Raw genomic sequence first — 22,539 nt, forward strand, 5'->3', positions numbered from 1 at the left:
TCCAGAAATACATCTTTTAGTATTTTCCTTAATGTTTTATTGACGGTAAATATTCACTTTTTACATGAAAATGCTTTCGTTTTGACCTTTTTCTTAACCACAGTTTAAGAGGACATTAAATTCTATTTGCACATTCTAATACAATATGGCTTTTAAGAACTGGAAATGATTAACTCCTCAGATCTACTGCACAGTTTACTAATTTTCTCTTTTAAAAGAAAAGAGAATCTGTGTAAACTGCTATTAAAGATCTCCTATGAGGTTATAAGCCTAGAATCTATATATTTAATTTCTAGATGTTTTAATGTTTGTTTCATCCTGCCTGTGTTACTTTGCTAAGGTTACCACTACAAATATCAGAGCCAGAGTAACTTCAACAGAATTTTCACACGATTCTGGATTGTAGAAATCTAAGAGCTTGGTGCCAGTAGGACTGGTTTCTGTTAAGGCCTTTCTTCTTGCTGTCAGTGACCATCTTCTTGTGCCCTCACATAGTCTTTGCTCTGTGTGTGTCTTCTTATTAAAACATCAGTCATAGTGTATTAGAGCCCACTCAACCTCACTGTAACTTAATTAACTCTTTAAAAACCCTACCTCCAAATACAGTCATATCATAAATTATCAGGAGTTAGGATTTAATATATGACTCTTGAGAGAACAAAATACAGCCCAAAACACTGCTTGTTTTAAAAATTTTCAGTGTCTTGAATCCCCCCTTTTTTTCAAATCACTTTAATACATTCAACTTTATATACTAATTTATACATACTTATTAGATGAATCTGTTATAAGAATTATATAATATTAATTTTTAAAGGTGGGGGATCTACTGCTCTTTGATCAATAGGGAGAAAAATGAATCAAGACAGTCAATGTCTTTGGGAAATTTGGGGGAAGCTAGATGGCTTAGTCAGCTGAGTGTCTGCCTTAGGCTTGAGTCATGATCTCAGGGTCCTGGGATCTGGCCCTGTGTCAGGCTCCCAGCTCAGCGGGGAGTCTGCTTCTCCCTCTCCTTCTTCTGCCCCTCTTTCGACTTGTGCTCTCTTGCTCTCTTTCTCTCAAAAAAATAAAATCTTTAAAAACAGACCCACAGTTTCAAATTAATAAGAAAAAAGGCTAAGTTCTAAATTTAAGAGTAAGTTTTAGGAAATATTTGATATACTTTTAAAGCCGCTTTATTAAAGCATGATACGACATATAATAACTGCATATACTGAAAGAGTACAATTTGATTTTCTGACCTATGAATACACTTGTGAAACTATTATCATAATCAAGATAATAAACATATCCATCACCCCCAAAACGTTTTCTCATATACTTTGTAACCCCTGTATTCAACCCTTCTTGAACCTCTCATCTCTAAGCAACCACTGATGTGCTTTATCACTATAGTTTAGTTTGCATATTTTAGTTTTAGATCAGAATCATACAGTATTTTTTCTGTTCAACTTCCTTCACTCAGCATAATTATTTTGAACTTAATCCACAAAAAAAAGAAATTAATCCACATTGCTGTATGTATCGATAGTTTGCTCCTTTTTATTGCTGTGTATTGTTTCATTCTATGGACATAAAATTTGTTAATCCATTCACCTGTTGATGGACATTTAGTTTGTTTCCAAGTCTTGCCTACTGCAAATAAAGCTTAGACAAATATCCACATACAAGACTTTCTATGGACATTGGCTTTAATTTCTTTTGGTTAAGTATGTGTGTACGATAAGTGTATATTTAACTTTTTAACTTTTAACTGTTAAAAACAGTTTCCAAAATGTGAAACTGGATCACTTTACATTCCCACTAGCAATATATGAAAGTTCCAGTTCCCCGAAGTTCTTGCTAATTCCTGGAATGGTCAGCCTCTTTAATTTTAAGCACTCTAATAGATGTGTAGTAATATCTCATTGTGGTTTTAATCTTACATCTTTCTGATGACTAATGATATTGAGATTTTTGTAGTTCTCCGAAGTCTAATTATTTCATTATTTGAAACTGGAAATCTGTTTATCTTCTTCGGAAAATTAGCTATTGAATTTTTTTGCCCATTTTTGGGGGTTGTTTGCTACTATTAAGTTTTGAGAATTCTTTATATATTGTGGATAGAAACCTTTTATCAGTTACATCATTTAAAATATTTTCTCCCAGCCTGTGACTTCTCCTGTCATTTTCATAATAGGTTAAGAAGGGGGGCACTGAGGTGGCTCAGTTTATTAAGTAGTCAACTCTTGGGTTTCGACTCAAGGCATGATCCCATATCCTAAGACTGAACTCCAGTTTGGGCTGCGCTGAGTGTGGAGCCTGCTTAAGATTCTCTCTCTCCCTCTCCTGTTGTCCCCCACCCCCACCCCAACCTCCGCCGCCTTGTGCACTCTCTCTCAAAAAAATTTCTTTTGGCCTCAATGTTCATAAATTATATTGGTCTATGGTTTTATTTTTCTCTAATGTCTTTGATTTTTTAAAAAATTTTTTACTCATGAGAGACACAGAGAGGCAGAGACATAGGCAGAGGAAGAAGCAGGCTCCCTGTAGGGAGCCTGATGCAGGACTTGATCCCAGGACCCTGGGATCACAACCTGAGCCAAAGGCAGATGCTCAATCACTGAGCCACCTAGGCATCCCCCTTTGTCGATTTTGATATTAATTTTGACTTCATAGAATTAGTTGAGAAGTATTTGCTTTTCAGTTTTCTTCAAGTGTTTGCTATAAATTGCTATTATTTCTCCCATACAATTTTAGAATTCTCTAGTGAAGCAATGTGGGCTTAGGGTTTTCTTTATAGAACATTTAAAAATATACATTAACTCATCTTCATAAATATAGGACAATTCAGGTTGCCTACTTGTTCTTACGTGAATTTTGGTAGCTTTTGTCTTTTTAGGTGTTCATTTCAATTTCAACATTGAATTTCAATTTCCATTTCAATTGTTTCAACTTCTTTCGTCCTAAGTTTCCCTTATTATTCTTTTAATATCTGTAGAATCAGAAGTGATGTCTCTTTTGTTGCCTGATACTGTTTCTCTTAAACATTCTGTTGCTATGGTCATAGAAGAGCTATCAATTTTAAAACTTTATTGTCATGTATACATGGAAGTAATTTTACAGCTCTAAATAGGCTCATAATGACTTATTTCAAAATAGTTATACTATTTCTGCCGATATTAATTTTTATAAGCCATTTGAACTAGGCTTTGTTTCCTTATCTCTAAAAATGATTAGGTGAAATGCATGAAGGTCTTCCCAGATCAAAGAGTTTGATTCCATAAATAAAAATTTATATATATGTGTGGTTCTGAGTTTGTATATTTCCTCTATGTTATTTTTCCCTTTCAGTAGCCAGAAAACTTCCCTGAAAGTACTTATTAATGAAAGTGATTGCACAAAATGAAAAAACGAACTTATTATTTCACTTAATTTTAATAATTAAATAATAGACAATTCTCTAATAAGACTTTTTTACAAGGTGTCCACAAATTCTGTTTTTAAACACTTTTCTTCAAGAACTGAGGGAGAGAGAAGTTCATTTGATATTTGTCCCAGATATCTGCAGTAATTTGTTTTCACTTAACGCATATAAGGGTTTACAATGAAATACAGCCAAAGGAGTCTATACACCCTGCTCTCTGCAACCTTATTCAATATGTTTCCCCCAAAGAATAAGAAATATAACATCTTCTTAATTTTTCAAAGATACTTGCTGTTAACTCTTTGAATGTTTTATTTTGACAGTGAAGTTTGCTTGTTTTTTAGCATTTCATCAAGATGCTTTATTCTAATAATTTTTAATTATTTATTCAATTTACTAATTTCATTAATTATTATCTTATTTAATAAACAGGGAACCGGAAATGACTACACATGAAGGGCTTTATATCCTTGCCTTAGTAAGGAAGATTATCTCTTTACCTCTGATTAGTCATGAAGAAGCAACTTTACCAACAACTAATCATCCACCCTAATATCTTAAAAATCCCTTAGACTCAAAACATCTGTTTTCTACAAAGAGCAAAAGTTCCATAACTAAAAAAAAAAAAAAAAAAAAAAAAAAAAATCGCTGTTTTGGGGAACTAATATAATCGTAAACTGAATTTTCCAAGGCAGCAATAATTTCAGTTCTAAAGATGATCTAGAGAATGGCATTGTTTTCTTATAATATAGGACCACTCAGTCCTTGCATGAGTTCATCCAGGATTTAAAAGCTAAAATCTTAAATGAATATATTTTCTAACATTGACTATGCCTCCCAATCAATTAATAAAGTGGATTGAGAAGCATACAGTTAGAAAGTTATAATATACAAGGATCCTTAATGAAATTCTTCCAGAACTTTTATTTCACTGCCACATTTAATCTCCTAATTAAAAAAAAATAGGCTAAAAAGTAAAATCAGTTGTCTACTGTTTACACGTGATACCTAAATTACAATAAGGATGATTTGAAAATAAAGAAGAAGAAAAGATATACTAGGTAAATTGCAAGAAAAGGAAGCAGAGGTGGTAATATTAAGAAAAGACTGGAAAGAATTTAAGCCAATTTATATTGATAAAATATCCAGTCCATTTAAATTAGTCATTAGCCATTATATGTATTATACAAAATAGCATGAAAACACATGTTGGCAGTATTAAGAAGATAGGCAAAGACATCGTAATAATGGGAGATTTTAACTATCCCTATGAATTTGACAAATTATGTATATAAACTAAATGGTTACAGAAAAACTTTATTTATTTTATTCATGAGAGACATACAAAGAGAGACAGAGACATAGGAAGAGGGAGAAGCAGGCTTCATGCACGAAGCTCAGTGTGGGACTCCATCCCAGGGCCCCCGGATCATGCTTGAGCCGAAGGCAGATGCTCAACCACTGAGCCACCCAGGCATCTCACAGAAAAATTTTAAAAGCACTAGCATTAACATGCCTAATTTGTATCGCAGAAATAGAAAATACACATTCAAATTCCTACACTATGGAATATTTTACAAAATATATCATATGCAAGTCCACAACAAAATCTTTAAAAATTCTAAAAAGTAGTCACATAGATTGCACATTTTAACAATCACAACACAATAAAACAAAAAAAGCTGAAATAAAAGGAGAACCAATGATCAGGATCACCATTCTCTAAATGTGTGGAATTATAGTTTTTAAAAAGTCTATATTATTACTTCTCTGAAAAGAAACTCATTTAAATATGGTGTCTTTCAATAAGGTCATCCTTAGATATCATTATTCTATGAATAACAACCACAATAATTTATTTTTATTTTTTTTTAATAATTTTGTTTTTAAAAAGGCTAAGAGCCTTAAGTTGCTGGGAGGCTCAAAAAGAGGAAGAAACAACATTTTCTTGATTTGTGTTCAATAATCCCCTAGCGGAAATGCTTATTTCCAGGTCTGCATTCATAGGAATGCATACTGGCACTCATATACTGAAGAGGACACAGGAGCAACGTACAAGTTCAAGAAGATGGGAAAATTGCCATCCATACGAAATGAAACTAAGGGTTATATGATAGACACAAAAAGATAAAACCAAGAGAAGAAAATACATTTTAGAAAAACTTCGGGACTCTTGGGTGGCTCAGGGGTTGAGTGTCTGTTTTGGCTCAGGGTGTGATCCCGGAGTCTCGGGATCGAGTCCCACATGGGGCTCCCTGCATGGAACCTGCTTCTCCCTCTGCCTGTGTCTCTGCCTCTCTCTCTTGGTTTCTCATGAATAAACAAAATCTTAAAACAAAACAAAAACAAAAACCACTTCTTAGAAACCATTGTATTTTACTTGCTTTCCCCTTCCTAACATCCCTACTGTTATTCATAAGGATGTCTACTAGAAAACCAAGACCAACACCATTCATTCACAAACTAAGCAAACTAATAATTGTTTTATTTCAATTTGTTATAATAGTCAGGAGAAGAACTTGTGCCCAAAAGACATCAAACCAAGGAATGAAAAATTAGAGATTTCAGATAAAATACATCAAATAAGCATAAATTTCCTCTAAATAAATACAAATTTCCAATCAGCAATTATAATAGTTGGTAATTTCTAGACTGCCAAAGAAGCCAAATTCAATTTCTCTATATTACTGATGTTACCCTGTGAATTGGATTGAAGGTGTTATGGTAACTGCTCCCATTGGACAGTGTTTAAGATCTAAATGCCTCACACTTCATTTTATAACGTATGAAGTAAGTCTCTTCATTGTAATGTGTCAATATGCTGTGTAGTAATTGTATCTTAATGACAAGTACTTTACATTAAGACATTCAATCTCTATTAACATTATAAAATTTCAAAGAACAAAAAACCCTAGGTATTTGCAGTATGCAAGATCTTTGTATTGCATGAGTCATGGCTAGGGTAGTGATCCAAATAAAAAGAGGTATTATCTTTCCCTCCTTTGAACATCTGTAGTACTTACTGCCCCCATCACTCATTTGGCACAGTTTTGAAGTAGTAAACTCTTGACATGCATCTTGTCTGATGTGAGTGAATTCTTAAGGGCAACAGTGTAATCCTGTACTTATTGGGATCTTCCACACAAAATCTCACAGGCAACAGTTGTTTCTTAAATATTAAACTATTGTTAATTAACTAAAGAATGCCACCAACATATCCTTCCTTCAACAACATCTTTGGAGCATAGTTACTGTTCTATACTCTGGAGTACCCATACTTCCAAATTTTCTGAAAAATTAATATGAAGCAAAGTACTTAAAATTGCTACATTTTAGGTAAGTGGCATTAGATAAAATGAATACATTTTCTTTAGAGTAATCCTAACTCTAATCAAAGATCTTCAAACACCTGTTTATAGCAGAATTTGGAGAGCGCTTACACTGATTCAAATTCCTGTTCCTGGATTAGAAAATAATAGCAACAAGAAAGTTTATTACCATCTGTCTCCAAACATTCTTCCTCTCTGCTCTAGACCTTCCTCTACTCAATGAGTGGTCACCCTATCACCTTCCAAAAGGTTCCCATGGCTCATGGTCTTCAGTGTTTCCATTGTATAGTGATTCTCTAACATGTATCAGAGTATCCTTAAGGACTTTTTAAAGACAAATTGCTGGGCTCTACCCCTAGAGTTTCAGTAGGGTAGCTCATAGATAGCTTCATCAAGGAACCTTCCTTTTCTTCCTCATGACCAGGTCAAATTCTATTAGGGCTTTTCATAGTCACTGAATTCCTTCCTTTTTAGAACTTGTCGTGGTTGCATCTTTTTCATTTGCTTATATAAGTATTGTGGCTAATAGCAATTTTCTACACGGATTTCAAGCTCCAGAGAGACAGGCAACGTTTTTGGTTTTGATCACCATTATATTTTCAGCACTTACCACAATATTAGGGACAAAGAAGATGTTCAAATGAAGAAGATCTGAGCTTTTTAGCCCAAAGAAAGATAAGAAAAAGTATTCTTTCTATACATTGCCCCCTTATGTTTTTCAGCTACCTGATACTCAAAAAAAAAGAAAGAAAGAAAAAAGAAAAAAGGCAGTAAAGAAAAAAAAAAAAACCAAAACACTTACCTTTTCTGAATAATTCTTGGAGACTTTCAGCACTTTGATTTAATACAGCCCATATTTCTTCTTCCTGCAGGGGTCCACCCCGAACCTCCAGGGCCTCGGCTAGTGACACATGCATATTACCTGAGAAACAAAAAGTAACAGATGGGATACACATCAGCATCTTGTACTGTACTTGTAGTAGTAGAAGTTCTACATCAGGGATAAGAGACTGAGGTTCCTGTCTACCTAATTTCTCAATATGGGCTTCAATCTAGATATAATCCTACAGTTTAAATTCACAGAGAATAAAGGAATTGGGGGGGGGGGGAGTCTTCAAAACAGTTACTTGCCCTAACCCCATAGAATCAGCTTCAGAGCCTGAACTGGAAAATAGGTGGTGACTACTTCATGGGAGGAGACAGAAACTTCAAGGTACCAGAAGGCAGCAAAAGTGCAGATGATTAAATCAAAACAGCCAGAATGAACAGAAGGCCTTCCAGATTATAACTTTAGGCTTGGAGTTCCTCCAGCCATGGTGCATGAAGCTGAAGTAAGATAGAACACATTTCTTCCATTCACTAATTGATTCCTATATCTTCAATATATATAGTAAAACTATAAATTTTATACTGAATGGATTTAACTATGTCTAGACAGCTTTGTTGCCAACTCACCATTTGCCCTTGGGAAAGTCATTTTACCTCTAAACCTCAGTTTTCCATCTGTGACACAGGAATAATAATAATAATAATAATAATAATAATAATGCCATTTTGTGGTATCTATAAAGGGCTAAAAGGTTATTCCTATACACATGCTTTGTAATTAACTCTATAGAAGTTGAATTAATAAAAAATGAGAAAGGTGCCTTTGTGGTGACATTTTTACAGGGTCAATTTTTTCAATAGCATTCAATTAAGTCGGTGATATAATGATAAATTTTAAGGTTTTCTATGGGGTACAATAATCTGATTTTCATTGTAAAAGAGGGAAATGAAGCTACTCAATATTATCATAAATAAAGTTTCCTACACTGGCATTCCATGAAAAGAAATTGGTAGGCAGAAGCAGATGGTTTGGAAAAGAAACTAGAGGGAGTAGAAAATGCTAAATCCTTGTTTTCTATAATTATATCCTTCATTAAATTTTAAAATTAACCTATTTTTAAAAAAGCTGTTTTAGACAAAACAGCTTTGTTCACTCAACTAACAGGAGAGCTAATATATTTTTTAAATTTACATTTATGGTACTTTAACCCAGACTGAAAAAAAGCAACTCCAGCTACAAATGAGGAAAGCCTTGTCCTGTTACTTTCCTTTTCAAATGTTTACTAATAATAAAAACAAACAAGTAAACAAACCCACAAATGTTTACTAATAGCATTTTATGCTTAGAATCTGCCTTGAGGGGTGTGCACTTAAATGCACAATGCGGTAGTTAAAAGGGAAGATATAAGATATTGCTTAGAAAAAGCCAAAGGCATTTTACTTAGCTTGTACAGAAGTGATGATTTATTTCAGACACTCTTCCGGCCCAAAAAAACACTGTGTCTTATGCACTTTTAAATGATAGTACATTTAAAAAAAAAATGATTAGCTTTCTTCATTGCTAAAGACATCTGAGTTAATATCTTCTACATAAAAGACTGTCTGAAATTGGAAGTTTCAACAGACATGTCAAGATACCATTAGCAATCAAATACCAACAGGATTTGTTTTTGTTTTTTTGCTTGTGATTATACCTCATGTATTGTAAAGAAAATGATCTGTATTACACAACGTTTTAAATCTTAAAATACAGGTTTTTACTTATTTTTAAAGAAATAGGTTTTTGGGGATCCCTGGGGTGGCTCAGCAGTTTAGTGCCTGCCTTCGGCCCAGGGCATGATCCTGGAGTCTCGGGATGGAGTCCCACATGGGGCTCCCTGCATGGAGCCTGCTTCTCCCTCTGCCTGTGTCTCTGTCTCTCTCTGTCTCTCATGAATAAATAAATAAAATCTTAAAAAAATATAGGTTTTTATAATTATCTCCTATAAGAAAATGAAAAAGTAAAAGTAACTTCTAGACATAGAATTTTTTCAGTAGTTTGGCTTTTCTATCTATAAAGATTACAAATTATACTTCTGTTGCTTAACTCAATCAGGCTTAATTATATTTTATTAATTCTCTGTTAATTTTTATTAAAATTTTTTTTCTATTCAGTATAGCAAGATCTCTCTATGCATCTCTGGTTGGAACTTGTTAGAACTCCACAGCATAGAGGGAACATTGTTGTTTCAAGCAATATTATCTAGCTAACAGAACATGATATTCATAATTTTGTTTGTGAGAAAAGAGGCTTAAGATTTTAAAAAACTGTCTTACCCCTCTCATCACTCAATCTCAAAACTTAATGTAATGTTAAAGCAGCTTTCTAAAAATCAAATAATGATGTCATGCCTTATATTGTCTACTATGTCCATGTTTGGCAACTGCTTACCATCATCATGCTTCTTTTCTATTACTTTTATTCATCTTTACTATAGCTTTCCAGATCATTAGTTCTGAAAGGAAAGAGAAGACAAGGGAATGAAAGAAACAGAAGTAGAAGGATGAAAAAAAAGTGGAGAAAAAAAAAAGCTTGAAGTTAACCAATAGATGAGGGAAACAGTTTGTCACGAAAATTCTTTTTTTAAAAAAAGCTATCTATCTGACAGGGAGAGAGAGAGCGCAAGCAAGGGGAGCGGCGGGCAGACAGTGAAGGAGAATATATGGGGCTCAATCCCAGGACCCTGGGCCACCTAAAGCAAATGCTCAACTGACTGAGCCACTCAGGTGACCCTGTCATGAAAATTCTTAAAAGTGTATTACTTCAGTTACGCACAGTTATAGATAACCTGGTGTACAGATATATGACTGGGAATTATTTTACTATCAAAGAAATTCTGCTTTATAATAAACATAATTGTATTCTTCACTTTTGTTTCCTTCAATGTGGTTGGCTACATAAGTTTAAGGGAAGACTTTCAAACAAGAAAAATTAATTACATTACATAACCAGAATCATTATTGTGTTTTTAGTGAACACAAGAATTAACTGTCATGACCTTAAAACTATGCCCAAAGCCACAAAAGCATTCTAACAGATGTCATTTTAATCCGGAGGGATTTGTGGCACTCACAAATAGGAAGCATAGAAAAGTGATTCCAAAAAAGATTGAAATAGTAAACAGATTAACTGAATCCCATCAAGTCATGTAACAACCTGCCTGGGGGGCAGCCTAATGAATTAAGTATGTTTAAGTTGATTCTAAGGAATAGGGCTCCAAGATCACCCTATTTTAAGAACAAAACAACTATAGAATAGAGTTCTGTGTGTGCCAGTAGTTTGGGGCAAAGATCCACTCATGACCCTGGCTAAGGACTTCTTTGGTCATTAAGAATCTCTAAATTGAGAAAACAACATCCAAAATTATACGTACCTTTTAACCTAAAAGGATTCACAATGAAGTTTATAAAGAGAAGCCAACTCATATATTAGTATTTTTTAAATTTAAAGAATTTGTGGGGTGTCTGGGTGGCTCAGTTGGTTAAGCATCTTGACTCTTGCTTTTGCCTAGGTCATGATCTCAGGGTCATGGGATTGAGCTTTGTGTCAGGCATCCCATGGGGGGAGGGGGTCTGCTGCTTGAGATTCTGTCTCTGCCCCTCCCTCTGCTCATATACACTCTCTTTAAAATAAATAAATAAATCTTAAAAAAGTAAAAAATAAAATGAACGGGGATCCCTGGGTGGCGCAGCGGTTTGGCGCCTGCCTTTGGCCCAGGGCGCGATCCTGGAGACCCGGGATCGAATCCCACATCGGGCTCCCGGTGCATGGAGCCTGCTTCTCCCTCTGCCTGTGTCTCTGCCTCTCTCTCTCTCTCTGTGACTATCATAAATAAAAAATAAAAAAAAAATAAATAAAAAAAAAATTAAAATAAAATGAACGAATTTGTATGTATTTGGTATGCTGTTTCTAATGTTTAAGAGAAATAGTTCAGGTAGAGTGCCAGATATGCTTTGTGATACCAATTTAAAAAAATGTAATTAAGAAAATGAGTTCAGACTTGTATTTTAGGAGCTCCTGGGTGGCTTCATCAGATCATGACTCAGGTCATCATCTCAGGGTCCTGGAACTGAGCCCCTGCTCAGTAGGAAATCTGCTTCTCCCTCTGCCCCTCCACCTGCAAGTTTTCTCTCTCTTTCTCAAATAAATACATAAAATAAAAAGACTTGTATTTTAAACTAAAAATGCCACTGGAACATCTCAGGGAAACTAAATCTTAACATACTTTTAAGTTTTCATTCATCAGATTTTTTTTTAAGATTTTATTTATTCATGACAGACAGACAGAGAGAGAGAGAGAGAAAGAGAGAGAGGCAGAGACACAGGCAGAGGGAGAAGCAGGCTCCATGCAGGGAGCCTGACGTGGGACTCGATCCCAGGTCTCCAGGATCACACCCCGGGCTTGATCCCAGGTCTCCAGGATCACACCCCGGGCTGAAGGCGGCTCTAAACCACTGGGCCGGCGGGGCTGCCCCAGATTTATTTAAGTACTCAGGAAGGTTTTTTGCTCAGATAACTGAAATACTTTTTTCTAAAGATTTATTTATTTATCTTAAAGAGAGAGAAAGAGAAAGCACAAGTGGGAGGGGCGAAGAGAGAGGAGAGAGAGAATCTCAAGCCGACTCCACAATGATGTGGGGTTTGATCCTACAATCCCAAGATAACCACCTGAGCCAAATGTTTAACTGACTGTTTATTTCAGGCACCTCTGAAACACTTCTAAAACCTGACTTTTAATTGAATGAGTGTGGTTTAAAACATTTAAGAAAATTTAATAAAGTTTGAAAATGTGCTTATATACTCCAAGAACTCATTAAAAGTAACTACTAAAATCTTCTACAAGTATAATAAAATAATTAAATTGACCTTAGAAGTTTAAGAACTAGGACTTTGTATTTTTAATTTAATAAAAAATTTAAAATAATATTCAATAAGCTTTTCTTCATACAGTAATACTTCAAAGGCCATTTTTTTCTAAATTTTTATTTATTTACGATAGTCACAGAGAGACAGAGAGAGAGAGAGAGGCAGAGACACAGGCAGATGGAGAAGCAGGCTCCATGCACCGGGAGCCCGACGTGGGATTCGATCCTGAGTCTCCAGGATCGCGCCCTGGGCCAAAGGCGCTAAACCGCTGCGCCACCCAGGGATCCCTAAAGGCCATTTTTTAAAAATATTTATTTATTTATTTTAGAAGAGAGTGTGTGCACAAATGAGTGGGAGAGGTGGAGGGAGAAGGAAGGAGAATCTCAAGCAGACTCTGCACTGAGCATGGATCTGATGCATGGCCACTTGGGGCTTGATCTCACGACTCTCATCTCACTACCCTGAGATCATGACCTGAGCCAAAATCAAGAGTCAGATGCTCAATGGACTATACCACACAGGTGCCCCCAGAAACTTTTTTTAAAGTTAGAAAATCATTAACCCAGAAAATCACCCTGGGTTAGACAAAGCTTTCTTAGATACAATATCATATGGAAAAGGGAACCTTCTTACATGGTTGATGGGAACAAACTCCGCAGCCACTCCAGAAAGCCACTCTGGAAAACATACCTCTGGTATGGAGATGCCTCAAAAAGTTAAAAACACAGCTGCTCTACAATCCAGCAATTATACCACTAGGTATTTATCCAAAGAATACAAACATAGTGATTTGAAGGGGCACATGCCCCCTTGTGTTTATAGCAGCAATGTCCACAACAGCCAAAATACTGAAAGAGCCCAGATGTCTATCGACAGATGAATGGATTAAGATGTGGCATATATACATGCAATGGAATATTACTCAGCCGTCAAAAAGAATGAAATTTTGCCATTTGCAACAACGTAGATGGAATTAGAGGGTATTATGCTGATCAAAATAAGTCAGTCAGAGCAAGACAAATACATATGATTTCACTCATATGTGGAATTTAAGAAACAAACACATGAACATATGGGAAGGGAAGGAAAAATAAAATAAGATGAAAACAGAGAGGGAGGCAAATCATAAGAGACTCTTAATTCTAAGAAACAAACTGACAGTTGTTGGAGGGGAGGTGGGTGGGGAGATGGGGTAATTGGGGGGCATTAAGAAGGGCACTTGATGGGATGAGCACTGGGTGTTATATGCAACTGATGAATCACTAAATTCTACCCCTGAAACTAAAAAAGATACAATATCAAATGTGTGATTCGTAAAAGAAAAAATGATAAATTGAAATTTAACAAAATCAAAACCTCTGCCCTTTGAAAAGAACTTTTAAAAGAATTCTTAAATTCCACAAGTTAAAGGAAAGTATTTGCAGATCAAATACAAAATCAAAACCTCTGCCCTTTGAAAAGAACTTTTAAAAGAATTCTTAAATTCCACAAGTTAAAGGAAAGTATTTGCAGATCACATAACTGATAAAAAAATTTACATCCAGGATATATATAAAGAATTATCAAAAGTCAAAAATGGGAAAATAATCCATTTTTTTTAAATGGGCAGGAGATTTGAATAGACACTTCAGCAAAGAAAGTATATGATGGCAAATAAACATGAAAAGATGCTCAGCATCATTAATCATTAGGAAAATGAAAAATAAAACAATACAGGGCAGCCCGGGTGGCTTAGAGGTTTAGCGACACCTTCAGCCCAGGGTGTGATCCTGGAGATCCGGGATCGAGTCCCATGTCGGGCTCCCTGCATGGAGCCTGCTTCTCCTTCTGCCTGTGTCTCTGCCTCTCTCTCTCTCTCTCTCTCTCATGAATAAATAAAAATCTTTAAAAAAAATAAAAAATAAAACAACAAGACACTGTTGCATAGCTATCAGGATGGCTAAAATGAAAAAGACTGTACAAACTGAATATTGACAAGGATGTAGAGAAACTGGAATATTTATATGTTGCTAGTGGGAATGTAAAATGGTTCCCTTTGGAAAAAATTATTTTTTTAATCTTTATTTATTTATGATAGTCACAGAGAGAGAGAGAGAGGCAGAGACACAGGCAGAGGGAGAAGCAGGCTCCATGCACCGGGAGCCCGACGTGAGATTCAATCCCGGGTCTCCAGGATCGCGCCCTGGGCCAAAGGCAGGCGCCAAACCGCTGCGCCACCCAGGGATCCTGAAAATTTTTCATTAAAAGTTTTTTTTTTTTAATTAAGTATAAGCCTACTACATGGTCTAGTCATTCCACTCCAAGGTATTTACTCAACAGAAATTGAAGCACACAGCTATAAGAAGACTTATATGCAATCTTCATTGCAGCTTTGTTTGCAACAGCCAAAAACTGGAAACAAGCAAACGTCTACCAACAGGTGAATTAATAAATAGATTTTAGCATATTTCCGCAATGGATTATTAATCAGCAATAAAAAAGAATGAACCTTTATTGAAACATGCAACATCATGAATCTCAAAATAATTGTGCTGAGTAAAGGAAACTAGACAAAAAAGTACATGATTTATGATTACATATGTAAAAAATTATAGAAAATGTAAGCTTATTTATGGTTAGAGAAAGCAATTCAGTTGTGGGAGGATGGCTTGCCCTGTGGAAAAGTATGTGGGAGTGATTATAAAGGGACATGAGAAAATGTTTGGGGATGATGGATATGTTCATTACCTTGTGATTATGGTTTCATAGATGCATATTTCATAGATACATATTTCATAGATATATACATATTTCATACATATTTCATAACTTATCAAATTGTATAAATATATATCATTTATTACATATATGTCAATTAAGTCTCAATAACATTGTTTAAAAGAGAAAAACCTAACTAAACCTGACAAAAGTGAGATAGCATTGCTTATCTTTGTCCCATGAAGCTGTCTGAATAATTTTTACTTTCAGAAGAAACTAAGCCCCAACTTCAGGTAACACAGACTTAAAAAAAAAAAAGACTTGTTTTCTACATGTTAACTTCTCCCATTAAAAAAAAGTCCATAAGACTACAAAAAAGAAAATCTATGAAGAAAGTCTAAGATCTTCCCTCTTCAAACAGCCAAAGCATATCTAAAATGCCACGTAATTTAGATGTTAGTAAAATTAGAATTTATACATTGATAACACTATCTTTTTAAAAACCCATTATTCAAGATAGCCATCCTTTGTTTTCTCTCAACTTCTAATTTTGTAAGCAGTTAAACCCAAAATAATAATCACAATAATCAGAAGACATGTTAAGTAATGTGAATTATTCTACCTTTTAACTATTGATCCAGAATGGTCAACACCAAGACAGATATATTCAAAGTAGAAACAATAAAAGCACTTTGAGTCTAGAGGACTCAAAGCTAATCTCTCTAAATAAATAAATACATTACAATTTCTTTCTATTAGGGTGTTGGTATAGATAGATCAGATAGTGGGGAAAAAGCATTATTATCTGATATAGTTAGGAAAGATTAAGAAGAATTGGGATTTTTAAGAGAAAAAGAGATAAAATTCAGTGAAGTTTGAACTTCATGTTGCCTTAAGATAGAAAACAGCACGTGTCTAACCATTTTTATTGAAGTTGGAGCAATGCTTAATATTTGTCAACTTTTCCATTATACTTTTCCAGTGAGAAAAGAGAAACTAAAACACAAGTCTAAATTGCATTTTTGGGCCTCTGGCTCATGTCAACCACTTATCTAAATAGAAATCATATATGCCTGTTCCCTGTTTTCAAAGACAGCTTCAAAAAACAAGAAGAAAAATTCTGAAATTCTTAACTCTCTCTGTATCAAACTTTGGAGAAAAGTAAAACGGAAGGGAAAATCCCTAATTTCACATGTTACATTTCTTCTCACCAACTGGGAAGTACCAACAGAAAGTAATGTAATGGTAGAATTTCAGTTTTGAGTATTGTCTTTCTACCCCTCCTACCCACCAACTGACTTTTGCTAAGATCCTTGCTTTAGAGTACTTACTGTTCTTCCTCAAGAATTGTAGACTTAAAGTATATCAGAGTGAACAGCCACTAAAGGAAACAAATATGCATAAAGCATAAAAGACTAAGAAAAAATATTTGTCCATTATATCATAATAAACAAATTAGTGTGGTAGGCACAACTTTAAAATTGTCCTCAACATTCCTTTCATGTTGTATACTGCCTATGTTGGGGCACACAGCAAAGACCAAGGGGTGGCCTCTAGGAGTGGACAGTGTACTCCAGCCAACAACCAGCAATAAAATGGTCCTGCAATCACTAGAAATTGGAATTTTAACAACCAGTAAGCTTGGCATAGGATTCTGAGCCTCAAATGATACTGCAGTTCCAAATGACAACTTGATTCCAGTCTGGTTAGATCCTGAAAAGGGGAACCAGCTAATCTATACCCAGACTCTGACCAACAAGAAATGAAAAATCATAAATCTGTGTTGCTTTGAGATGCTAAATTTTAGGCTGATAATTTGTTACATAGCAATGGAAAAGTAATATGGACCTGGGTACTTGAACATGGGATGCTGCATTAGCAATAAAAATGTGAAAGTGGCTTTGGAATTGGATATTGAGTAGAAGATACAAGAATTTTGAGAAGCATGATAGAGAAAGTCTAACTTGCCTTGAATAGATTTTTAATAGACATGTGGATCTTAATCTGGATGCTGCTGGTAAGGACTCAGAAGGAAATGGGGAACAATTTGCAGGCAGACCTTGGAGATATTGTAGGTACAGTTTCAGACCACCACAATAAAATGAGTATTGCAATAAAGCAAGTCAGATGAAATTTTTGGTTTCCCAGGGCAGATAAGTTATGTTTATATTAAATCTATTAAAAGCCTAATAGCATTATGTCTAAAAACAATGTATACACCTTAAATTAAAAACTTTATTGCTAAAAAATGCTAACCGGTATCTATTTCAGTGAGCTGTCATCATTTTGCTAGTGGAAGGTCTTGCCTTGATGTTGATGGCTGCTGACTGATCAAGGTAGTGGTTGCTAAAGGCTGGGTGGCTGTGGCAATTTCTTAAAATAAGATAACAGTAAAAATACCACATTGATGGACTTCCATAAATGATTGCTTTGTACATGCAATGATAGCATTGCACCCATAGCAGAACTTCTTTAAAAACTGGAGTCGGGATGCCAGGGTGGCTCAGCAGTTGAGTGTCTGCCTTCAGCTCAGGGTGTGATCCTGGAGTCCTGGGATCAAGTCCCACATCAGGCTCCCTGCATGGAGCCTGCTTCTCTCTCTGCCTGGGTCTCTGCCTCTCTCTCTCTCTATCTCTAATGAATGAATGAATGAATGAATGAATGAATGAATGATGAATAAAATCTTTAAAAATCAAAAATAAATAAAAAATAAAAACTGAAGTCAAGGGATGCCTGGGTGGCTCAGTCAGTTGAGTGTCTGCCTTCTGCTCAGGTCATGGTCCCAGGGTCCAGGGATCAGGCGAAGCCGGGCTCCCTGCTTATTGGGGAGTCTGCTTCTTCCTCTGCCTCTCCCCCACCCCCTAGCTTGTACTCTCTCTCATTCACTCTCTCTCAAATAAATAAAATCTTTAAAAAAAACACACACAAAAAAAACAAAAACAAAAACAAAAACAAAAAAACAGAGTCAAGCTGGGGCACCTGGGTAGCTTAGTTGGTTAGACATCCGAATATTGATTTCTGCTCGGTCATGCGAGGGATGGAGCCCTGTGTTGGGCTATGAGTTTAGCAGGGAGTCTGCCTGAAATTCTTTCTCTCCTCACTCTACCCATCCCCCTCTCGTGCGACCACACTCTCTTTTTCTCAAATAAATAAATAAATCTTTAAAAATAAATAAAATACTGAGGTCAATTCTCTCAAACCTTGCTCTATCAACTAAATTGATGTAATATTCTAAATTCTTTACTGTCATTTTGACAACCTTCACAGCATCTTCACGAGGAGTAGATTTCATCTCAAGAAATCACTTTCTTTGCTCATCCATAACAAGCAATTCCTCATCTGTTAAAGTTTTATCATGAGATTGTAGCAATTCAGTCTCATCTTTAAGCACCACTTCTGATTCTAGTTCTCCTGCTGTTTGCACCACATCTGCAATTACTTCACCACTTGCACTCCTCAAAGTCATCCGTTAGGTTGGAATCAACTTCTTCCAAAAGTCCTATTAACATTGATATAGTTACCTCTTCCTGATGAATCATGTTTTTAATGACATCTAGAAAGGTGAATACTTTCCAGAAGGCTTTCAATGTATTTTTCAGAGATCCATCAGAGGAATCAGTATCTGTGGCAGCTATAATAAGCCTGACAAAATTATTTCTAAAACAATAAGACTTAAAAGTCAAAATATTCCTTGATTTACGGGCTGCAGAATGGATGTTGTGTCAGCAGGCATGAAAACAACATTCATCTTGTACATCTCCGTCAGAGCTTTTGGGTGACCAGGCGCATTGAAAATGAGCAGTGATGTTTTGAAAGATATCTTCTTTTTCTGAGCAGGTAGGTCTCAACAGTGGGCTTAAATATCCAGTAAACCATATTATACACAGATTTGTTGTCATCTAGATTTTGTTGTTCCACTGAAAATATAGGCAGGTTAGATTTCACATCATTTTTAAGGACCCTATGATTTTCTAAATGGTCAATAAGCATTGGTTTCAACTTAAAATCACCAGCTGCATTATCCCTAACAAGAGAGTCAGCCTATTCTTTGAAGCCAGGCATTAACTTTTCCTCTCTAGCTACCATTTCATCTACATTGAAAATCTGTTTCCCAATGCCTTCATTAACCATCTTAGTTAGATATTCTGGATAACTTGCTGCAGCTTCTACATCAGCACATGCTGCTTCACTTTTACTTTTATGTTATAGAGATGGCTTCTTTCCTTAAATCTCATGAAATAACTTCTGCTAGCTCCCAACTTTTCTTCTGCAGGCTCATCACTCTCAGCCTTCAGAGAACTGAGGAGAATTGGAGCCATGCTCTGAGTTAGGCTTTGGCTTAAGGGAATGTGGTGTGGCTGGTTTGATCTTTTATCCAGGCCACTAAAACTTTCTCTGTAAGAGCAATAAGGCTGTTTCACTTTATTATCATTCCTGTGTTCATTAGAGTAGCATTTTTAATTTCCTTCAAGAACTTTTCCTTTGCATTTACAATTCGGTGACTGGCACAAGAGACCTAGCTTTTGGCCTATCTTGGCTTTTTCCTTACTAAGCTCAATCATTTCTAGCTTTTGATTTAATGTGAGAGGCATAGGACTCTTCCTTTCACTTAAACACTCAAAGATCATTGTAGGGTTATTAATTAGCCTAACTTTAGTATTTTGTGTCTCAGAGAATAGGGAAGTCTGAGGAGAGAGGGAGAGAGATGGGGGAACAGTCAGTTAGTGGAATAGTCAGAGTACAAGCAACGTTTATTGATTATATTCACCATCTTATACTGGCACAATTTGTGACATCCCCAAACAACTACAACAGTAACATCAAAGATTACTGATCACAGAGCACTATAACAAAATAATTTAAAAATTTGAAATCTACAAGAGCAAATGCTGTTGGAAAAATGGCACTGACAGACCGGCTCAAGGCAGGGTTGCCACAAACCTTTAATCTGTTAAAAAAAAAAAAAAGGCAATATCTAAAGACTGCAATAAAATGGGGGTATGCCTATATTGGAAATTGGAATAAGAGGGATCCTTGTTATGTAGTAGCAGAAAGCTTGGCAACACTGTGTCATGCAGTAACATGGAAAACAGAATTTATCAGTGATATAACTGGATATATAGCTAAGGACATTTCCAAGTGATGTGTTGAAGGTGCTGTCTGGTTCAACTTGTTCTTTATAGTAGAATCCAAGGAGGGAGAGATAAATTGAGGAAATAGCTATTAAAGAGAAAGGAACCAGGCCTAGATGATTCCTAAAATGCCCAGCCTCTCCAGGCATCAAAAGATGCTAAAAATAAAAAAAAGAAAAAAAAATCACTGACAAAAACACAATACAGAAAAAAGATGACCTTTAAAAAAAAAAAGATTTTATTTATTTGAGAGAGAGAAAGAGAATGAGTGTGAGGAGGAAGTGGGGGGAGGAGAGGGATAAGCTGACTCCACACTGAGAATGAAGCCCCATGCAGGGGCTCTATCTTAAAACTCTGAGATCATGACCTGAGCCAAAATCAAGAGTTGGAGGTTTAACTGACTGAGCCACCCAGGCACCCCAAAAGAGGACCTTCTCATAAAATTTCAGAAAGGTCAAAGGCTAAGGATTTAGTCACACATAAGACCCTTTCAATATTTTAAGGGCCTCCAGTAAACTTTAGAGTTGTACCTTAGTCATCTCAGCAGGAGGAAAAAACAGAAAAAGGATGATTTCATTTCTTGAAAAACCTGCCAGTGTAGCTTTTGTCTAATGTAGTGAATTCCTCTGAAATCCACTCCAAGCCCAGAGTTTGGGAAAATTGTTTCAGCATAAACACTATTAGTTTGAACAATAACAAAAAAAAACCCCAGAAGGAATATAAAATGGAAGGAGGCTGTTAGACTCCTCCCAAATGCCACTGGCAGAAAGAAGTCTGATAAAACTAACTGCAAACATATGCTTCCTTCCTAGAAAAGGTAGAATGTTTCAGAAGGTGGAACCAAGGCTAGAGGGTAGAATTGAGAGCCATGAAGTTCTGTTCCTAGGCTTTGAAGCCTAACCAAAACCCAGCTGGAGTCTGTCAACATGGATTTCAGAACTGTTATGGCCCAGTGACTCCTTTTTAACTTTCCATTCTGTCCTTGCCTGTTTTGAACCATAATCTCTACAATAATTATCCCACACCTGGACCACCATTTTATGTTGGGACACTCTTTAATTTTGCAGGTTCACAGATGACACACAAGAGCCTCATCTACATCTAATTTAGATGATTTAAATAAGATTTTGGACTTTGAGCTGATGCTTTAATAGGAAATTAAGCATCAAAGGATAACCAATCAGTTGATTAGGTTATGCTGAAGAAGACTCTATTGGAGTAGATTTCAAAGGGATTCAAAGACAGGGAGATTTCTCCTGCTGGCTATGATGAAGCAAACAACCAAGTTCTGAACTGCCTGTGGAGGGGACCGAGTGTCAAGGACCTGAGAGTAATAAGACATGTAAGAAGATATGATTTAGACTATAGCTATAAAGGAACTGAATCCTGCCAACCACCAGTGACCTTGGAAGAAGACCCCAAGCCTCAGATAAGACTTTAGCCCTGGCAAACACCTTGATTTCAGTCTGATGTGATCCTGAGCAAAGGACCCAGTTAACTTGTACCTGGACTCCTGACCCACAGGAACTGTAGAATTATAAATTATGCTGTCTGAAGCTACTAATCTTGTGGTAATTTGTTATACAGCAATAGAAAACTAATACTTCCACGTATAGATTTTGAAAAAAAATTAACACAGTAAGCTCTCTTCCTACACTTCTAAGGTTCTCTGGTTAATATTTTCAGACCATTAAAAAGGATCTATAAAAAAGGAAATATTTTGAATAAATTCATCACTGTCTTTTTCAAACTTGAAGACCTCAAGCTTCTTACAAACCCATCACTTCATGTTTTAATTGACAAAGCAATTTGCACTGAGGTGCCTTTTATATAATATTGTTTGGGATGTAATGTTAGATGGTCCAGAAAGGTTGACCAAAGCTCATGCTACTCCAAAGTGAAGTACTAACAGAAGTAAGACAGTGACAGTCTATTAAAGAGATACCTGCTACTTTGCTGATTTTCCACCATTTAGCATTCTTATAATCAAGCAGTATATCCATTTATGATCTAACTGATAAAAAGCTGGCTATTAGAGATGTTAGAAGGCAGAAGGGAACAAAAGCTACCTATTCAGCAAATATTAGAATATTAAATGTGAAAGTGATGTCTAACTTTTCTTGTCCCTTCTTAGAAAAATACTAAATCTAAAAGGTTTGGGTAGGGCAGCCCAGGTGGCTCAGCGGTTTAGCGCAGCCTTCAGCTTAGGGCCTGATCCTGGAGACCCAGGATTGAGTCCCA

At 35.8% G+C, this 22,539-nt stretch overlaps 1 protein-coding gene across 8 annotated transcripts in view; it reads right to left on the bottom strand.

The window, feature by feature from the left end:
- Positions 1–22,539, bottom strand: part of PTPN13 (protein tyrosine phosphatase non-receptor type 13) — a 204,645-nt gene that overhangs the window by 139,878 nt on the left and 42,228 nt on the right. For all 8 annotated transcript variants that reach the window (XM_055313038.1, XM_055313035.1, XM_055313034.1 and 5 more), the window contains exon 2: positions 7,538–7,657. In XM_055313038.1, coding sequence (XP_055169013.1) covers positions 7,538–7,652 — 115 coding nt within the window. In that variant the 5' untranslated portion in view covers positions 7,653–7,657. The remainder of the gene's footprint in view (positions 1–7,537; positions 7,658–22,539) is intronic.

Source organism: Nyctereutes procyonoides, unplaced genomic scaffold (genome assembly GCF_905146905.1).
Source record: "Nyctereutes procyonoides isolate TBG_1078 unplaced genomic scaffold, NYPRO_anot_genome, whole genome shotgun sequence".
Taxonomy (NCBI): Eukaryota; Metazoa; Chordata; class Mammalia; order Carnivora; family Canidae; genus Nyctereutes; species Nyctereutes procyonoides.